This window comes from Rhinoderma darwinii, chromosome 12 (genome assembly GCF_050947455.1).
Source record: "Rhinoderma darwinii isolate aRhiDar2 chromosome 12, aRhiDar2.hap1, whole genome shotgun sequence".
Taxonomy (NCBI): Eukaryota; Metazoa; Chordata; class Amphibia; order Anura; family Rhinodermatidae; genus Rhinoderma; species Rhinoderma darwinii.
In genome coordinates this window covers 53,201,952-53,222,985 of record NC_134698.1, presented here as the reverse complement: position 1 = coordinate 53,222,985, position 21,034 = coordinate 53,201,952, and the positions used below count along the sequence as shown (strand labels likewise).

The 21,034-nt window shown below is 41.4% G+C and overlaps 1 protein-coding gene across 1 annotated transcript; it reads left to right on the top strand.

The window, feature by feature from the left end:
* Nucleotides 1-160: 160 nt before the first annotated feature.
* On the top strand, nt 161-19,835 carry SRP54 (signal recognition particle 54). Its single transcript, XM_075843678.1, has 16 exons — nt 161-392; nt 3,964-4,070; nt 4,868-4,959; nt 5,114-5,198; nt 5,399-5,503; nt 6,104-6,170; nt 8,362-8,419; nt 8,523-8,673; nt 10,551-10,699; nt 10,836-10,936; nt 12,703-12,789; nt 14,159-14,232; nt 15,473-15,581; nt 17,536-17,706; nt 17,950-18,045; nt 19,358-19,835. The coding sequence occupies exons 2-16, from the start codon at nt 3,993-3,995 to the stop codon at nt 19,447-19,449; spliced, it is 1,515 nt and encodes a 504-aa protein (XP_075699793.1). The 5' UTR covers nt 161-392; nt 3,964-3,992; the 3' UTR covers nt 19,450-19,835.
* The last annotated feature ends 1,199 nt before the right edge of the window (nt 19,836-21,034 follow it).

Below are 21,034 nucleotides of genomic sequence, written 5' to 3'. Positions count from 1 at the left end.
AAACAACGTACAAAAGATTTAAAACATGATTTTATTTTCATATGTCAAATCGTTACGCAGAAAATAGTGACTCTTCCAAACTAGGAACGTTCATTAGAATGTCCAGCAGCAGGGGGGTACAATTTTATGTAACACCGGAAGTTCATCTCGCTCTCGGAGCCGGAAAAAGTGTGTTGGTTAAAGGTTGTCTGCATATGGTGACGTTTCCTATAGACCGGAAGTTGCTGCGATCTACCGTCTGGCTGAGTTTTTCGTGTTGTTCTAAATCTGGTCGTTGTTTTCAAGAACTGGGAAGAGAGGAGGAGAACTGCAGGCGCCGTCCCGTAGGGGGCGGAAGATACAACTGTATTAAACCCTCAGGATACGCGGAGAAGGGGGTCGTCATACGAAGGGTAATGGTCAGATTAAAGCATATGTGGGCAGAGATCTTGGGTCCCGGCATCTGCTTATATAATGTAAATCACAACGGGTGTGCAGGGGTTTCTCCTTTCACATCAGCTGTTCGCTCATCTGCTGGACATTTGTAAGGTTTGATAGTCACATAACCAAATCCATCACACGCAGATGTAGTAAAGGTGTCTCTCTATGATCCGTGACACATCCGTGGGGGTCAGATCGCCCCCCTTAGCAAAAAAATTATAATATTTATTTATTTTTAGATGTATTTCTCTCTTGGTTTTTGTTGAAACCTCTGATTTGTAAGGGCTAAAGGGGGTTTCTGAGAATCGTTATTATGTTGGAAAATCTTGTGAAATGTATCAATTATTCTGTGGAAGAAGTGGATCGGTGCCCTACCCTGTGCTGATGGTTGTGAGACGCACTGACGGCACTGCTGCGGCCTTCCTGACATCTGTATTCTGGATAGTAGAAACCGTTTTATAGGTATCCACTGCACAAGCGATATAGTTGTGCACATCTTTTTCCCCGCATGCTGTAACATATATTTAGGGGTCTTTTGTTATTTTTATGATGCCCGTTATATCTAATTTAGCAGCAGGTGTGGGCAATTCTATGGGGTTCAACATGTGAGCATGGGTCATGCTGAACCGCGTCTTTCCCAAGTGCTGACCCTGAACATATTCCCTTTCCACTCCATCCCCATCCACTATACAGTATGTTACAATATGGATTTGGTCTGTGTAAATGCTGTGCGACTCCTGTTGGAAACGGTCTGAGGGGGTTTTGGCCAACCTATCCTGTCCATACGGGAGGGTAGATCCTTTTTCTTATCCAGGACGTATTTGTGGGTGAGTGGATAGTTGAATTGTAGCTAATGGCTGAGACAGCCCAACAGAAACTTGTGAGGGGGCATTTTTATTTTGCTATGAGGCCGTCTTTCAACCCTGTCTAACCCCGATGCTGCAATATTGTATAATCAACTGGGCAAGTTATTGTCCGTCACCAATCTTGTACTTTCATCTTTTTGCCTTCTGCTTTCCAAAATATATTTCCTCTTCTGTGTGCTGTACTGAATGTTTCCGATTGTTGGTAGTGGTCGATATTTCATCCAAGCAAAGCAGCGCTGTTACTCTATGGTCAGAATGGTGTAGGAAAATCTCACTATGGATGGGCAGCTTATTAAGACTACTCCATATTAATATACTACATGGCCCAAAATATGAGGACATCAGAGCATCCATATAGGCTTAACTGCAATTGATAAGCGTTAATAACATGGCTGCTGGGAATCCTACTCATTCAGATACAGACCCTGATGTTGGCGGTTCCAACTTATCCCCATTAGGTGTATGTGCAGGCAATTCAAGTTTTTCCGCACCCCACCAAATTCAACATGTATGCACCGGGACACTCCTGCTGGGTCAATAAAGGACTTTCCCAAACTATTGCCACAATGTTGGTGGAGGTACTCTTTTGTTGTCTAGAATGGCATTGTATGGGGCTTAGCCAAAGTCTTCAGAAATAGGCCAAAGATAATAATTTCCTCCACTAAATTTTACACTTGGTGTCCGCATCCAACAAGCCCAGATTTGTCTTTGTTTCTGCCGGATAGTGCGGTCTGACTTGTTGCTCCAGAGAACGTACATCCACTGCTCCAGAATCTATTAGGAGTGTGCGCTGCGCCCCCTCAGGTGATGTTTGGCATTGAACTTGATCTGGGGAAGCTCCTCAGACATAAGTACCCAGTCCATAAAGTCCATCATGAAGTCCATTCTGCTGACAATCCTTCCAGTGGTTGTTTGAATCCCTTTAGTAAGAGCTGCCACTTGGCACAGCCCGATTTTATGCATTATGCCCCTCCCGTGAACGCATGCCGTGCGGATTTCACCCTTTCTACAAAAAAGGTGAAATGCACAGTAAACCTCCAGAATAGAACGATCACGCTGCTGATTTGAAGTTCTTCAGCATGCTCCGATTTCCGTGTGGGAACATTACGCTGCGTAAAATGGCATGAAATTGGCAAAAACTCTACAGTAATACACATTGTGACTGATGTAATAAAAAATCCAGCATGTCCTCTGACGTACACAGGTTTTTTTTATTTCTTGTGGCGTGTGAATGGAGTGGCATACTGTACCTTGTTGCATATTTTCAGTACAAGATCCACACTAAAAATCTGTAACCAATTTGGTGTGAACGTATGCTATTAGGCTTTGGGGTATGTTCACACGTTACAGATTTTCCTGTTGTACATCAGATCGGTATTTACAAGTAGATCCATTGCAGATATCCGAGGATTCTCTCAGATTTCTGCATTGGCTGTTCAGTTGATGTGCCGCGGATCTAAATGAAGATTAGCCCCGGTCAATGGAATCCGCTGGAATAATAGACCTGCTTGTTCTTCTTGCTGATCATTTTGTGTCTGCGGCACAGATAAAAATGTGTGCAGGTTTCTTCCGGAGCATGTGAACAGGGTTACACAATTCACATTCACATGCATTGATCGCCGAATGTTAGCGGATTTGATGAGGATTTCTACACAGTATCTTCACGGAAATCCTTGTCAAATCTGGAACGTGTGAACAGGGCCTTACTCCAGTGGGAAATGAGAGCTTGGAAGTGTCTGGCGCCATGTCCCAGCAGTAGAGCTTGTCTTAGCGGCATGGGTCATACGATCTGCCTGGCACTTCAGGCTCCGGTGTCACAGCGCTTGTACAGTCTATTGTCTTAAAGGCTATGTAAACCTTAGTACGCTTTGTTTTATTTAAAAAAATTATAATGGTGTTTAATGCAACTTTTAATTGTTTTTTCATTTAAAAAAAAAAAATGTACTTTTTGATTCCGTTTCGTGAAGCTTCAGTTTTTTAGTTTTTTTTTTTCACTGAAACCATAGTGTAGAGGACTACGCTATTGTTTCCGTGAAAAAAGGAAATTCTACGGAATAGAACAAAACTGAAACAGAAACATTACCATTTATTTGAAAACGGTAGCGATCGTTTCCATACGGCTTTCTGTTCCTCCGTTTCCCCTGACGGAAGGTTTGAACTGAACCGATGAACGTAATTCTGATATGAAGAGGCCCTAAGTTATGAAGTTCCATCTGATCGATAAGAGTCGACACGCAGGACCCGCTGTCATCAAAGCCGTCCGTCCTGCTGACCTGACAGATTTGGGTTTTAGCGCAAGATGCAGCTTCTATGTATCTCAAAGTTTTTTAATTTTTTTTTTTTTTTACTAAAAACCAATTGAAAAGTTGCACTTCACACCGTGATACATTGTTTTATTTTAAAAAAAAGTGTTCAAAGGATTACATTACCTTTAACGTTCTAAATATGGATGTAGTTGGGACTCCGTTTACGTCTTTCTTTGGTTACTTAGCATATAAAAAAAAAAAAATGTATGTCCTATTGTAAATATAATGCTATATTTGGAGTGCGCATGGTGCGTATTTTGTGTATTTACGTATTGGTTTTGTGTCTGACTCCTGTTTTTGTTTTGTTTTTTGTAGGATTTTTAACTTTTACTTTACACAACCTTTAATATCTGAATAATTCTCTGTTGCAGGTTAGGGTGTGTAGTGAGCAGCCGCCAAAATGGTTTTGGCAGACCTCGGACGGAAGATCACCTCGGCTCTGCGCTCTTTGAGCAATGCCACGATCATTAATGAAGAGGTGAGGTGTGAAACCTAGAAAAGTGGAACATTCATTCTGGTTGCTTTTTTGTGTGGGGACAGTTTGACATTTTACGATTTTAGAGATTTATTCCACGTTGCAGATCCTAAAAGGTATTCTGTATCTTTTACATATAATGCTGCAATCGCTGAGTAAAGGTCTCGAGAACCACATGGCAGCATGTATGGGTGCATTGTGGATGTATTAGTTCAACCGAAAGCTGGACCTGTAACGGAATTGCTGCAGAAGTTTTCCGCAGACATTCCGCTGTGGAAGAACTGCATTGTTTCTGGCGTTTTTTACTGCAGAAAATGGTCTCGATTTTGCCGCTTTTTTTTCAACGCTAGGACATGGTGACCTCCTGAAAAACGCAGCAATTCCGTCCACTTTCCGCAGCAGGAATGGACATGCTGCGCTACGAAAAATACGCACCGCAGGTCAATTTCTGGTCAGAAATTTTACGCAGCGTGTGGATGAGATTTGTTAAATATCACCCACTTTGCTACTACTGTATTCTGCTGCGTATTTCCGTCCTCAATTCCGGACGGAGAATATGCAGCAATTCAGTTACGTGGGGACAAGCCCTCAGTAAGGCAAAATGTTCCCAAAAGTGGATCTTTCGGCACAGTAGCCACTCTGACTCTATAGTGAATGTGTTGGAGAGTAAAAACACTTCTTGAATAAACGGAGTAAATACTTTGGCTTTTACTCCACTTTAATCTTCACTTTTTGTCTTTTAAATTGTAAAAGTGCCAGCGACTAGAGATGCTCAAATTTTAGTTTTCTTTGAATTCCAGGTGCTAGGTGCTATGCTGAAAGAAGTATGCACGGCCTTACTGGAAGCGGATGTCAACATCAAGCTTGTAAAGCAGCTAAGAGAAAATGTCAAGTAGGGCTCCATTATTGTATTATGGGGGTTTTAATAACCTGTCAAATATTGATAATTATAATGGTAATATTTGGCCCGGGAGATGAACTCGTGGACTTTAAATGCTGGATATGTAGGTAGCTCATCCTCATCCACATTATCCTCCTCTCTCTAGGTCCGCTATTGATTTGGAAGAAATGGCTTCTGGCCTCAATAAGAGGAAGATGATCCAGCACGCTGTTTTCAAGGAACTGGTCAAGGTATTGTCTTCTGCGTATTTCTATAGTGCTGTAATCCAATAAGCAACAATTGAAGCATTTGGCATTTGTTTTTAAAAAAATTGTTAATTTACATTTTTTTTAATTTCAATTAGGTAAAGCATAAACATTAGTTCTTGGTAGGGGTCACTAAGATGTATACTAGTTGCTGTATTAGCTCATGTGTTACTCTTGTTCTGTAGCTGGTGGACCCTGGAGTAAAAGCCTGGGCACCAACAAAAGGTAAACCAAATGTCATCATGTTTGTGGGATTGCAAGGAAGTGGAAAGACAACAACTTGTTCAAAGGTAAGATATTCGGGTATTTTTACTACATATTCGGCTTATGCTGAGTACATTAAATGGGTTGTGCCACGATCGAAAGTTCACCTAAACGCTAGAGAGCGAAGACGCCGCACTGATAGGCACGGGAGCTGCTAAAGGGACCATGTTAGTAGTTTATTGCATCATTCGATATCTATCCGTGGATTGTTGCCAGTATTTTTGTTTCAATAAATCCCCCTGCTAGGGACAGTACTGGACTTACGCGGTTGCACTTCCCCGGCTCTCCTGTGCATGCTCTGATTTCTCGGCAGTGGATAAGCCGAGTACAAGAGAGGACCTGATAACAGGAGTGGAATCAGTGCGCCGATAGTTCAAAGAGATCCGGCGACACAGAGCGTTTTACAGCACGGATCCACATGAAGAAACAGCAGGGGGCGCCATTCGGAGCTTGTAAGTTCAATAACTCGGGATGCATAAATATATTTTTTAAATACTTCCAATGGGGAAAAGTATTAGCTTCAAATGAGGAGTACTTTTAGGTGCACTTTCGTTCACGGCACAACCCCTTTAACTTTTATATAGTCTATTGTGGTTACCAAACATTACTGTGTCTTTATTTTCTAGCTGGCATATTACTATCAGAGAAAAGGCTGGAAGACTTGCTTGATATGTGCAGATACATTCAGAGCAGGTGAGTGCTGCAATTGCCAATTGTTCTTGCTGGACAGAGATTGGACTAGAAATGTATATCCCACTATAGTTTCTGAAACGTATGTCAGTGGGTTCATACCACGTTTGGGCACAATGCAGCTGAACATGTGTTTCAGATGTATAAACTGTCTCTACAGTTCTATACATCTGCCATTGTCTCTCATAGTAAACCATGCTTTTAACCCCTTAAAGGAACAGTGTCATCACAAATTATTTTTTTATATGTTAAAGATGTTAGTGCTTTATTAAAAACGTTTATATTTATTTGTGTGTTTGTGTTTTTACTTTTTCTTATTTTTACACTTTTTCTTCCCTATGGGGGCTGCCATTTTTGGTTCCATTTCTGTGTGTGTCGATTAACGACACATACAGACATGGAATACGGCAGCCACAGTCCCATAGGGACTGCGAACGGCTCCCGTCCCATTCACTTGTGTGTACGGCGTCTGTGTGGGAACTGCGCATGATCCGCTCCCACACAGTCCAATTTGAAATTGGCGCCGTCCGGCGCCATTTTCCTGTGGACCGGAAGTCGCGGCCGGACAGTAATATTACTACTTCTGGTCGCGGCTTCCGGACTTGTGCACTTGGACCAGCGGCAGCAGACGGAGCGGACGGGCCGGAGGGAGCCGCGGCGGCAGGAGCAGGTAAGAGATTTCAATGTATGTTCGTGTTTGTGTGTGTTTACTACTGTATGTTAACCTTCTACACTGTGTGTTAGCTCAAAAAATGGCGACACACAGTGTAGGAGGTTAGACCGTTCAAACCCCTCGTTTATCCCGGCACTAGCCAGGATAAAGGAGGGGGGGGATGCTGAGAGCTCACTAGAGCGAGGGCTTTTTACCCAATTTTGCAATGCTGCAATTTTGGGAATAGCTCCATCTAGTGACCAGAAATGGGTAATACTATAAATTAGAATTAAATTATAATATTTCCTGACTCGTGAAAAAAATAAAAAAAATGTGAACAATGTTTAATCACCCACACACTAAATGTTTAATTTTTTTTAAAAAAACATGTTTTTCTGGCAACACATTCCCTTTAAGGACACTGACAATATTTTTTATTTTCTTTTTTCTCTGCATCCTGGCGCTCAACTTTTTTTTTTTTTTTCTATGACGTAGTTGTATAAGACTTGTTGTTTTTTTTTCAGGACGAGTTGTACTTTATGTAGGTATCGTTTAATTTATGTAAGTGTTTGTTTATTTTGTCAAAAATGCAGAAAAAAAAAGCAGTTTCGCTGCAGTTTTAATTTTTCTTTTTTTTTTTACAGCATACACCGATTTTTTTATAAATGACACTACACATTTGGTTGGGCAAATTGTCACGGTTGTGGCAATAACAAATGTGTGTATATTTTGGAACTTGCAATTTATAAATTTTACAAAATATGTCTAGTTTTTTCTTTATTTAACATAATATTTTTAAAGAATTTACCTTTTTTTTATTTTTTTAAAATTTACTGGCATATACCTATATGCCAATACAATAGCATGTGTCCTCATGGCATATAGGCAGTTGTTAGTGCATACCTTAGTAAGCCCTAATAACAGGAAATATGGTCCGACAACCCTGGGGTCCTTTAATAGACCCTGAGCAGTCTAGCCATACAAGGTATGTTCCTCGATCGCGTCAGGTATTCCCTGTGACACGATCAAAGGAGGGCCCCCCTTCTCCTACTCCCTTTGATTTCCAGAATCCGCTTTGATCGCTGCATTCAAAGGGTTAACGGCAGAGATAAAAGGTTTCGCTGATCTCCGTTAGAGCGGGCCTGCAATTGTGTAATACAGCTGTTGTCCTGTTCCTGATCACGTGGGCACACTTGTGCCCATGTTATCAGCATGATGTCTATGCTGGTCATGATGCGGCAACGTCCAGCCGCTCATGTGTCGGCAACGGGTTACTATATTTGAAACAAAGGTATAGCTGCCAAACGTAAGCCAATAGGACAAACTTTTTGAATACACCTGGTAATTGAAGTCTATGGGCATTTCTTGACATATACGTTGAATGTAATCGCCTTACCTGGGACTTCTGGCTTGCGCGAGGTGATGAGTCAAAGTTAATTAAACTGATTTTATCATGTCCATCCTAATATAAGAGTGGTTATCACGTTGCTTATTAACTTGGACTAATGAATATAACAAATAGATCATACACTTTATTTGCAGGTGCCTTTGACCAGCTGAAACAGAACGCTACCAAAGCCAGAATCCCATTCTACGGCAGGTAAGTGGATTTATTCTTTCATTGAACGATCTCTTTATGTCCTCCTACTAGAGTGATCATTGACAATGTTTGTTTGATGCATCTGATTTTTGTCATCCTAAAGTTATACAGAGATGGATCCAGTAAACATTGCTTATGAAGGTGTGGAGAAGTTTAAGAATGAAAACTTTGAAATAATAATTGTGGACACAAGCGGTCGACACAAGCAAGAAGACTCCCTGTTTGAAGAAATGCTCCAAGTTTCTAATGCCATAGTAAGGCGATTTCTCTAGTTATGTTCTTAGTTTTCCGAGTGCTATTCTAAGGGCTCCACTATATGACGACTTCCATAAGAATGCAACTTTACGTGTAATTCAATGCAGGGGAAACTCAAAATTTTAAAAACTTAAAATAAATATTTCCATCTCAGGAAGGGGGTCCCCGGTCCCTGCCTTGTGAGATGGCCAATTGGTAGCAAGGTGGCTGAGATTACGGGAACAGAAGAGCTGTTTCCATAACTCCTATTTACTTCTATGGGAGTTGCGGAAAATATGTAGCTCAGCGAGATTGGCTGTTTCCGTAATCCCAGCCACATTGCCACTGATTCGGCGGCCGCCTCAACAGATGGGGTCGGCGGACCCCCGTTCCTCAGGTGTCGGCCCCAGAGCTGGGATCCACATCTATTAGACGTTTATGGCATGTCCTGTGGATATGCCATAAATGTCTGAGGCCTGCCGGCGGCCAGCCGTGCCGGCAATCGCGGGCCGTGATTACGGGTATGGCCGTGTGCACGAGGCCTTAGTCTGTACTGTGGGAAATTTTCCGACATGCACGTTAAGTGTCCATAAGGCTCCATCAATCTGACGGAAGCCAAAAGAGTGTTCTTTTGGCCTCTGGCGGGCTGGTATATATATTTTTTATTTATTTTTTATTTGAAGGATCGAATAATGTAGACTATGCTTTTCCATCGCGCCGGATCACACAAAAAAACTTATACTGCGGTCATCTGGTCATGCTGGCCTTGCCTGTGTCCCTGTCCTATGAAAAAAAAAAAAAATGCTGCCACGACCATTGGGCAGTGGGTACATAGAGTGGACAATATCATGAGGATGGACGAGCTCACTGCATTGCTGCGGAATACTGATGAAACAATCCTTGGTCCCCGGCTTCAGTTCTCTGATACCTATAAGTCCATGCTAACACCTGATAGCGTACTGTAATCCTAAATGGTCGTATAGGGATGGAGGATATTCTTCCCTCCCTCCCCCCTCCTTTTTTTTTTTTCCTTACAAAATAAACACAACCCTATGGGTGACGGATGCAACAGTTACAGGCCTCCGTTATTAAATCTAGGTGTCGGGAAGCTCCAGTGACGTAGCTTCCTTGGGCTGCTAGTTGCAGGAGATATAGGGCCGCCGTGCGGGTGGTGTCTGGAGTCCACCTGCCAGAGCGCTTTGAATGCTCTGGCCGGGACTCCGGCATTGTAATACTCCTGACATCACTCACCGTCCAAATATGGACAGTGACGTCAGGGGCTTCCCTGTGCACAGCACTTTAGGTAGCGCTCTGCCCAGGGGATTCAGATGACTTATCCCACTGTATGCCTGTACAGTGGGATACGTTGCAGCTTTCTGTTGAAGGTATACTTCTCTCCAACAAAAGAAAACCCCATGTGAACTACCCCTTTAAATCATTCAACTTGAGTCATGTGACTGACCTCTGGCTGGAATCCCACAACTGAGATTGTAACCCTGGCCTAGTTTTTGCCACATATAAGTAAAAGTTAGTTATACTTCTCGGTTCCCACACCTTGCTGTTTAGTCTTGCGTAATGGCAAGTTGTTCATAGAGCTGACGTGTCTGACCGCTGCGTCCAATGTCTTCCGTTGCACAAGGTAGTAAGCAGAGTGGGTGGATGGGACCGGCAAGTAACCATGGTTTCTGGGAAGAATCGCTAACTTAGGTATAATCTGATTTTTTTTTTGGGGTGGGGGATTTAGAATGGGTTTTTATAGTATCAAATGCACATTTAAGGATCAGAGCTCATACACACTCCTATCATCCCTATAACTAAATATATCTTAATTTGTTTTCTAACAAATACATTGTTGACTCTTCTTGCTTTTATCTAACCCCCCTCCCCCAATATTTAGCAACCAGATAACATTGTGTATGTCATGGATGCCTCAATCGGACAGGCTTGTGAATCTCAGGCCAAAGCCTTTAAGGATAAAGTGGATGTAGCTTCGGTTATTGTGACCAAACTGGACGGTCATGCGAAAGGAGGAGGAGCTCTCAGTGCGTAAGTCTGTCGTTTTTTATTTTAGATCTTGTGGCAGCAGATTGATTTCTAGTCTTAATAATTCTGTTACTGCTTATTTTTCGTTAGGCGTACAGTAGATACCATCTTGCTAATTTGTTAACCCTATGTTTTTCAGTGTCGCCGCTACAAAGAGCCCAATTATTTTTATTGGAACGGGAGAGCATATAGACGACTTTGAGCCATTTAAAACACAGCCTTTCATCAGCAAACTCCTAGGTTAGTGGCATGGGTTGTATTTCATTTAGTGATGAATACTGTCACTATACCAATTAATGTGGATGCACCCACTAGGGGCATATCTTTTGTAATTAATCTAATCCCATAAAGTCTTGTGGGGTTTTTCTCCTGTGGGATGTATATTATTCTTATTTTTTTATCTGTATCACACCCCTTCCTCTTCAAATCTCCTGTAAATAAACTGTTAAAGGGATGTCCCATCAGTACATGCCCCTTCCATATGACCTGTGTCCATATGGACGCATTAGAGGGGGGGGGGGGTGCACACAAGACTGTCTATACAAGCCATAGTGGAGAACCACTGTATATCGGCTGCTCCAGCCCATCCATGTGTAACATAATAATTTAAATAGCCGATATATAATTCTGCATTTCACTTAATCCCTTAGTGACCACCAATACACCTTTTCACGGCGACCTTTAAGGGGCCTTCGTCCAGGCCGTCGCCTTTTCACAGCGGCCCAGTCCAAGTCCTGCACGGGTGTCCTGTGCAGGCTGGAGCCGGGGCTCGGCTGCCTGACAGCCTGGCTCCTGTTCCAATGGCCGCAATCGAAGTTTACTTTAATCGCGGCCGTTTGACCCGCTAAATGCCACGGCCAATAGTGACCGCGGCATTTAAATCATTTACAGAGGGAGGGTGCTACCTCTCTCACCCATCGGCGGCCCGCAAATGCAATCGCGGGCCTCCAATGGGATTTTATCACAGCCGGGGGCCTAATAGATGCCTGTCGGTTTTACACTGACAGGCAATAATTCTCTGGTATACTAAGTATACCAAAGCGTTATAGCAGCGATCTAAAGATCGCATAGTAAAGTCCCCTAGTGGGACTAAAGAAATAAGTTACAAATGTGATATAAAAATTATTATTAAATATTACAGTAAAAAAACTTTTTTTTCCATAAAAAGTGGTTTTATTTAGTAAAAGTGTAAAAAAGAAACATAAATACACACATATGGTGTCACCGCGACCGTAATGACCCAAGCAATAAAGTTAATATGTCATTTTTAAACCGCAAGGTGAACACCGTAAAAATAACTCAAACCATGACGAAATTGCTATTTTTTTTCCATTGCCCCCCCATAAAAAGTCATAATAAAAGTTAATCAATAAGTCCCATGTACCCCAAAATAGTACCAATCAAAACTACGTCTCGTCCAGCTTAAAACAAGCCCTCATCTCGCTACATTGACGCAAAAATAAAAAAAAGTGCGGCTCTTGGAAAGCGACGATGCAATAACAAATAATTTTAGTTCACAATTTTATTGTGCAAAAGTAGTAAAACATAAAAAACCTCTACATATGTGGTATCGGCGTAATCGTACCGACCCATAGAATTATTTACGCCACACAGTGAACGGTGTGAATTTAAAACGCATAGAACAATGGCAGAATTTATGGGGGTTTTTCTATTCTCCTCGCCCCAAAAAAAAAGTTAAGGAAAGTTAATTAAAAAATGACATGTACCCCAAAATGGTGCCATTAAAAAGTACAACTAATCCCGCAAAAAACAAGTCCTCGTACAGCTATGTCGACGGAAGAATAAAAAAATTATAGCTCTTTGAATGCAACTATAGAAAAACTAAAACACAAATAGCTTGGTCATTAGGGCCTAAAATTGGCTGGTCACCAAGGGGTTAAATTGTGGGTTTTGGTTTTTTGCCCGTCTATGTGTTTTTCTATTGACAAACATTAAATTGTAGAAGAAACCATGTTTTCTTTTTTTTCCAATTTTGTTTCCTGCAGGAATGGGAGATATTGAAGGTTTGATCGATAAGGTGAATGAGTTGAAGTTGGATGACAATGAGGCTCTGATAGAAAAATTGAAACATGGTAAGCAAAATGCTAATCAAACCGGGATGTTAGTATTTCAGCAGTGGGGTTATACATAGAGTATATTGTTCACTATTAGAAAAAAATAATAAATTACCGAAATATGTAAGGCAAATCTAGTTTTAGCTGTATTATATTTATACTGCACCTGCAACTCCTAATCTGGGCCGCTCAAAGCAGCACGTTACATGCGGAGCTGAGCATCTCTCTGATGATGCTCGAGAGGGATTATATGGTTAGTATTCTGACACTTGCATACGAAGTGTTAAAATTCTAGCACAATATCTATTGGCCCGTCAACCAAGAGGGCCCCTCTGCTTACTGTACAGTTGCACACCGTTGAACATCACTCAAGATGTGCTTTAGGGAGTTCAGGGAGTGCCGTATTTAAAGAGGCTCTGTCACCACATTATAAGTGCCGTATCTCCTATATAAGGAGATCGGCGCTGTAATGTAGGTGACAGCAGTGCTTTTTATTTAGAAATACTATCTATTTTAAACCACTTTATGAGCGTTTTTTAGCTTTATGCTAATGAGTTTCCTAATGCCCAAGTGGGCGTGTTTTTACTTTAGACCAAGTGGGCGTTGTACAGAGGAGTGTATCACGCTGACCAATCAGCATCATGCACTTCTCTCTATTCATTTATACTGCACTAGCGATATAGCTATATCACTATGTGCAGCCACATACACAAAGACTAACGTTACATCACTACCAGCCTGGACGTCATGTGTATTCAGAATCCTGACACGTCTGTAGCGTCTCTGAAAAGATTCAGAAGTGTCAGGATTCTGAATAAACATGACGTCCAGGCTGGTAGTGATGTATATTCATTATCAGGACACTACAGTAACGTTAGTGTTTGTGTATGTGGCTGCACATAGTGATATAGCTATATCGCTAGTGCAGTGTAAATGAATAGAGAGAAGTGCATGACGCTGATTGGTCAGCGTCATACACTGCTCTGTACAACGCCCACTTGGTCTAAAGTAAAACACGCCCACTTGGCCATTAAGAAACTAATTAGCATAAAGCTAAAAATCGCTCATAAAGTGGTTTAAATTAGATTGTTTTTCTAAATAAAAAGCATTACTGTCACCTACATTACAGCGCCGATCTCCTTATATAGGAGATAGGGCACTTATAATGTGGTGACAGAATCTCTTTAAGCTAGCATAGGCTTAAGTATGTAGCGCACACATAAGGAGGCATCTAGTATAGGCCCTAGTTTAAGAACAACTGGTCTAAAAACTTGCTTTGCAGAAAGGTTACATTCAACCTTCTAGCCAAATCACGATACATGCTCTTTAATTGTGGTCTTTGAAGTCTGAATTCATTTTTTAATTCATTTTTTTTTTATGTTTTAAGGTCAGTTCACACTCAGAGACATGTATGAACAGTTTCAAAACATAATGAAAATGGGTCCATTTAGCCAGATTTTGGTAAGTGTTTCGTTACTAGACCACTATCTCTAGTATTACAATTGTAGGCACTCTGATATTGTGAGATCATCCTGCGTGTGTTTGTATCTCGAAGTGGTTTTTGCGTTTAACATTACAAGATTTCAAGTGGCACTTGTGATATCCCCTCCCAAAGGCTATAATGTCTATAAAGATGTCCACATGGTCTAGAACCCATGAAAAAAAAAAAAAAAACACAGCTGGCAAAGTGCAATGTGTGAATAAGTGATGCATTGCACATTTGCTTGCTGTACTAAAATATTGCAACGCAAAACCACCTGTAGACACCCTAAGGCCGGATCTACATGTAGTGGCGTTGCGCAGCAATATACTGTGAATTTACAAATCGATGGGATTTTCTAAACCCCATCCACATGAATATCCGCATGGTGCAGATTTTCTAATCCGCAGCATGCTTATTCTTTTGAGGAAACGTCACCGATTTTTCACTACGGGTTTCACCCATGACCATGTATAGTGCGAAATCTGCAACTCAAGCTACTGCAAAATCTGCATATAATGCATGAAGGTTTTTGCTACAAAATCATGATCGGTTTCTTCTGCTACACCTGGACGTAGCCTAAGACTCACTAATGTCCCTTTTTTTTCCTTTTTTTTTTTTTTTTTTATTATTATAATTTTTTTTTTTATAACCTTTATTTATTGAATTTGCCAAAGAAAAAAAGAAACAAATGTACAACAAAGTTTGACAGTACAGTGAGACAGTCAGAAACGGTAATACAAGATGTTGCAAACTATACCGTATGACATGATATGGAACAATGACTAAAGTTGCCTATTAGCTTTAACAAAACCCCCCTCCCCCGCCCTATGACATTCAGAAATTTTTTTTGCATTTTATTTAAGAGACGTTCATAATTTTTTCTAACAAACTATTAAACAAACCATTCTCCTAATTTATAGGGACTTGGGACTTCAACTCCCTTTGATATGTCTGTCATAGACTTTGAGATGTGTCTAGAAGCATGATTGTTTCACTTTCGTGTATTTGTGGGTCCCACGGACAAATGTCTGTCCCTAATCTAATAAATCCAAACTGTGTGTGTCTCGTTTTGTTTTTGTCCATTTTCTTGTGGCCAGAAATGAGAAGAACTTCCTTTTGTACGTTTTATTTTTAGGACCTACGCTTTTGAAAAACACATTTGAAGACGCGCTTTGGGTCTTTTATTTCTTCTAATTAAACATTTGTATTCATTTTTAGGGCATGATTCCTGGTTTTGGTCAAGATTTTATGAGCAAGGGTAACGAGCAAGAATCAATGGCACGACTTAAGAAACTAATGACTATAATGGACAGTATGAACGATCAGGGTAAGATTATATGTTTGGGAATCTGTCATCTTGGGTTTGGTTCAATGATATCTACAACTAGACTGGACATCCAACCAACGCAGCAATCAGCTGATCACCTTGAGTAGGGCTTCGCAATTAATAGGAAAAAAAATGAAACTAAAATTCCGCACAGATAACCGAGGTCATCTTGCACATTTCATTTTTATTCTCAGTTTCAACTGTATCTGCCTCCTCAGAACGCAGACACAGTTGAATCCCATAGTAGAGCAGTGAACAGTCAGTTCCCTGCTCTACTTTTCACTGCGTAACGCCGGCCTCATGGCTCAGCGCAAACGGGCACAATGAGGTCACTGTCCTGCGCCTGTATTTGCTGAGCGGCTCGGCGCATATTTTCAGAGTTTGCTGCACTTCTGCCATATACCGGTGTTTCAGGCAGCTTGTTAGTCCACTGTCTCCTCAATGCCCACCCCATACACTTCTTGTTTAGCCTCAATGCCCGTGTGTGGTGGTGAGCGAACAGTGCCCGTCCTAATAGTATATACATTGATAAAGGAGGTTATGTACTGGGATGATGGCGGGCTGCTATAGGTAGGGATGATGGGGGTATGTGTATATTACCCCCATCATCCCTGTATATACCCGCTATCAATCCTATATATACCAGCCATAAACCCTGTGTACAGGGATGATGGGAGTTTTATACAGGGATGATGGGGTAAAATACAGGGATGACTAAAGTAATATACAGGGATAATGGGGGTTATATATACACAACCCCACATCATCCATGTATATACCATTGGGGCGGGAACTGTCCGCTCGCCGTGGCGCGTGGACATTGAGGCTAAACAAATAAAAGGGATGGGCATTGAGGCTAAACAAGAAGTCATTGGGGTGGGCATTGAGGACACCGTGGACCAATAAGATGCCTGAAACGCCGGTATATGGCAGAAGTGCAGCGGCATCTGAAAATATGCGCCGAGCCACTCAGAACAGAGGGATCTCCTACTCTTGTCATTGGAATGGTGTAAGGTGAGTATCTATTTTATTCTTTTTTATTAGGCACCATTAGGGCTGTATGGGGGCATTATACTGTGTGAAGGGCAGTGTCTGGGGCATATTATATACAGCATGCTCAGGGGATCTATATTAATTCAATGGCGTGGCCTAAAAATTGTTTATTAATAGTAATCGAGGTTACAAGTTCAATGAACGGTGATTTTGATTTAGGTTCTAATCACCCAGCCCTAACCTTGAGTCTGACTTCTCTAAGGCCTCTCGCTCTCTCTTTTCCTGGTATGTTTGTTGAATGCTTTGGAAAAGCTCCCGGCCCATACGTCAAAGGTTCCCATAGGCTCCCATTATATAGCCGGAGGCCAAATTCGGGTGTGGATTATTTTTTTTTTGGATAGAATAGCATTGTAGACTACACTATTTTATCAAGGGGCATCCAGTATAAAAAATAAAAAAAAAAGTTATTTTTATTTTTTGTAAATGGTAGTATCTGTAACTGATACGTCATGAGAGTTAATGATGTATGTGTTAAACGGATTCCATTATGGTCTATGGGTGATGGATTCCACTGTTAGGCATCTGTCACGTCCTCTGTTTAATATTTACATTAGGAGCTTTTCCTGGTGTAATACGTCAAATGGAGACTAGTAAACCGTGTGAAAAGAGCCTAACCCCCTGCGATCAGCGGTTATCACCTCTCCATGGCTCATAGAGTTGTTTATAATAGTATTGTGGGGAACCTAGAACTAAAGTTAATTTCTTCCAGGTCTAAAGATGCTGCGTTGCTGTTAGTTCTAGGCATTACTACCATTTTATTCAACACTGGGTATTTAATTATTGTCCTGAATGAAAGAAGGAACCATCGTCTACGTGTTTTGTTTTTTTTTTGTTTTTTTTTTACGTTTTATACAAACGGACTCTACAACTGTACCTGTAAATTTATTTATGTATCTTTTAGAACTTGATAACACGGATGGTGCCAAACTCTTCAGCAAGCAACCTGGGAGAATTCAGAGAGTGGCCAGAGGATCAGGGGTATCTACAAGAGATGTACAGGAACTCCTCGCACAGTACACTAAATTTGCACAAATGGTTAAAAAAATGGGTGGAATCAAAGGACTCTTCAAAGGTATATATTTACACTGATGTTACCATTCAATGTTGTACAGCAGTGGTGTCAAACCTGTGGCCCTCCAGCTGTTGCAAAACTACAACTCTCAAGCATTCCCTGGTCGCTGCAAGCTTTTAAAGAACGCTGGGAGTTGTAGTTTTGCAACAGCTGCAGAGCCGCAGGTTTGACATGTGTGTTGTGCAGTGAACTGCCTTGCAAAGTATTGACTCTTACTTAAAACTTGTGCTGTCTAACTTCTAGGTGGTGACATGTCCAAAAATGTAAATCCTTCACAAATGGCCAAACTTAATCAGCAAATGGCAAAAATGATGGACCCCAGAGTTTTACAACACATGGGTAAGTGCTGCTAATCATTGCCGAAAAGTAGCATGTCTTCAAAGAATAAACAAAGCCGCTTATTTTTATCGGGCACCCTGAAAATGTATAATACTTTATATTCTGTAATACCGTGCATCTCAATAATAGCTGATCGCTGGGGCTTGGGCCTCATGCCCACTTCAGTTATTTTCTTCAGTGTGCTATCCATTTTTTTTAACGGATAGCACACTGACACATTCATATCTATGGGGCCATGCACATTTGCGCTGTTTTAAAGGAACAGTGTGGCCGTTCTGACAAAAATACCACAGGTGCTACTCCTGTCCGTTTTTGGCGGAACAGTCTCGGCCGTTCCATTCATTTGGTCCGCGGAAGCCATCCGTGTGCGGTCCGTGCTTCATGGATCAGTCGTTAGCGGCCGTATGACAGGCAACGGAAGTGTGCATGACGCCTTGGGGTGTGTTCACACGCAGTGAGCAAAAACGTCTGAAAATACGGAGCTGTTTTCAGGCGAAAACAGCTCCTGATTTTAAGATGTTTTTGTAAAAACTCACGTTTTTCGCGGCATATTTTACGGCCGTTATTGGAGCTGTTTTTCAATGGATTCAATGAAAAACGGCTCCAAAAAGTCCCAAGAAGTGACATGCACTTCTTTTTCACGGGCGTCTTTTGACAGGGACACGTAAAATTACACCTCGTGGGAACAGAACACCGTAAGGCTGTGTTCACACAGAGTTTTTTTGCAGGAGGAAAATTCCATTTGGGATTTTGAGGCAGATTTTGTCCTTCCTGCACGTCGTTTGCCGCGATTTTCGCTCTGTTTTTCGCCCACGGCCATTGAGTGCTATGGGCAAAAAACTTTGCGAAATACTCTCTCTCTGCCTCCCATTGATGTCATAGGCGTAAACTCGCAAAGATAGGGCATGTCCCTTCTTTCTCCCGCGAGGCCGTTTCACCGCTCGCGGAAGAAAACCGCCCCGCCTCCCATTAAAATCAATGGGAGGCATTTTTGGCCGGTTTTCGACGAGTTTTGCAGAGCGGTTTCCGCTCCAAAAAGCTCGTCAAAATACTCTGTGTGAACAGGCCCTAAAACCCATTGAAAGCAATGGGCAGATGTTTGTAGGCGTATTAGAGCAGTTTTTTCAGGCGTAATTCGAGGCATAAAACGCCCGAATTACGTCTGAAAACAGTGCGTGTGAACATACCCTTAGAGAAGCCAGAGCTATGAAGATCTCTTGATCGTTGGGATCGCTTTAATTTGTTCAATACAATTCCTCCGTTTTGTTGAATAATAAAAGTAATGAATTAAAATGTATTTTCTGATTTGCAGGTGGGATGGCTGGCCTGCAGTCTATGATGAGGCAGTTTCAACAAGGAGCCGCTGGTAACATGAAAGGAATGATGGGTTTTAACAACATGTAGATGAGATTTTTTTGCCTTTCTGAACAGAGGATCCCCCAAATTCATCTTTCTCCCAGAGACATTCAAAACTCTGCTAGAAAGGTAGCGTTCTAACTTCTGGAAGACCATGAAATGAAACTGATTCAGAGACTAAGATTATATGTGGTCCTCGTACGGTGTCCTCCTTGTCGTTTTATTATTTTCTCGGCTTTTTACTTCCACTTCAAGTAATGACAAGGAAATCCAGTTTTAAATTATATCGCAAATAATTTAAGTTTTGAAAGAAATAGGAGATGTTAAAGATACAACATGTACAACCAATGTTAACCTCTTTGTATACTTCATCGCTGGCAGTTTACTGGAAAATTGTCTGCTGTAAAATAAATTTCTTAATGGTTGTAGTTTGATTGTTTAGTGTTATTTGTGTATGCGCCAAATTCTGCCAAAAAAACATCTATTCTGAAATTAAATTTTTATTTTTTTATATTTTTCACCATGCGTGTTAAAGAGGCTCTGTCACCAGATTTTGCAACCCCTATCTGCTATTGCAGCAGATAGGCGCTGCAATGTAGATTACAGTAACGTTTTTATTTTAAAAAAACGAGCATTTTTGGCCAAGTTATGACCATTTTTGTAGTTATGCAAATGAGGCTTGCAAAAGTCCAAGTGGGTGTGTTTAAAAGTACAAGTCCAAGTGGGTGTGTATTATGTGCGTACATCGGGGCGTTTTTAATACTTTCACTAGCTGGGCGCTCTGATGAGAAGTAACATCCTCTTCTCTTCAGAACGCCCAGCTTGTGACAGTGCAGACCTGTGACGTCACTCACAGGTCCTGCATCGTGACGGCCACATCGGCACCAGAGGCTACAGCTGATTCTGCAGCAGCATCAGCGTTTGCAGGTAAGTCGATCTTACCTGCAAACGCTGATGCTGCTGCAGAATCAGCTGTAGCCTCTGGTGCCGATGTGGCCGTCACGATGCAGGACCTGTGAGTGACGTCACAGGTCTGCACTGTCACAAGCTGGGCGTTCTGAAGAGAAGAGGATGTTACTTCTCTTCAGAGCGCCCAGCTAGTACAAGTATTAAAAACGCCCCGATGTACGCACATAATACACACCCACTTGGACTTGTACTTTTAAACACACCCACTTGGACTTTTGCAAGCCTCATTTGCATAACTACAAAAATGGTCATAACTTGGCCAAAAATGCTCGTTTTTTAAAAATAAAAACGTTACTGTAATCTACATTGCAGCGCCTATCTGCTGCAATAGCAGATAGGGGTTGCAAAATCTGGTGACAGAGCCTCTTTAAATAATATTATAATGTAATAGTTCGGGCTTTTACTGATGAGACAATACTAATTACCGTGTTTCCCCGAAAGTAAGACAGTGTCTTACTTTCTTTTTATCCCCAAAAGCCCCACTATGTCTTACTTTCGGGGTATGTCTTACATTGGCAAAAAAATATTTTTTTTATTTTTTATTTTTTTTTTCACAAACTTTATTTAACTGTTTTACATTTTTTTTTTTTAGTCCCACCAGGGGACTTCACTATGCGATGTGCCGATCGCATATATAATGCTTTGGTATACTTAGTATACCGAA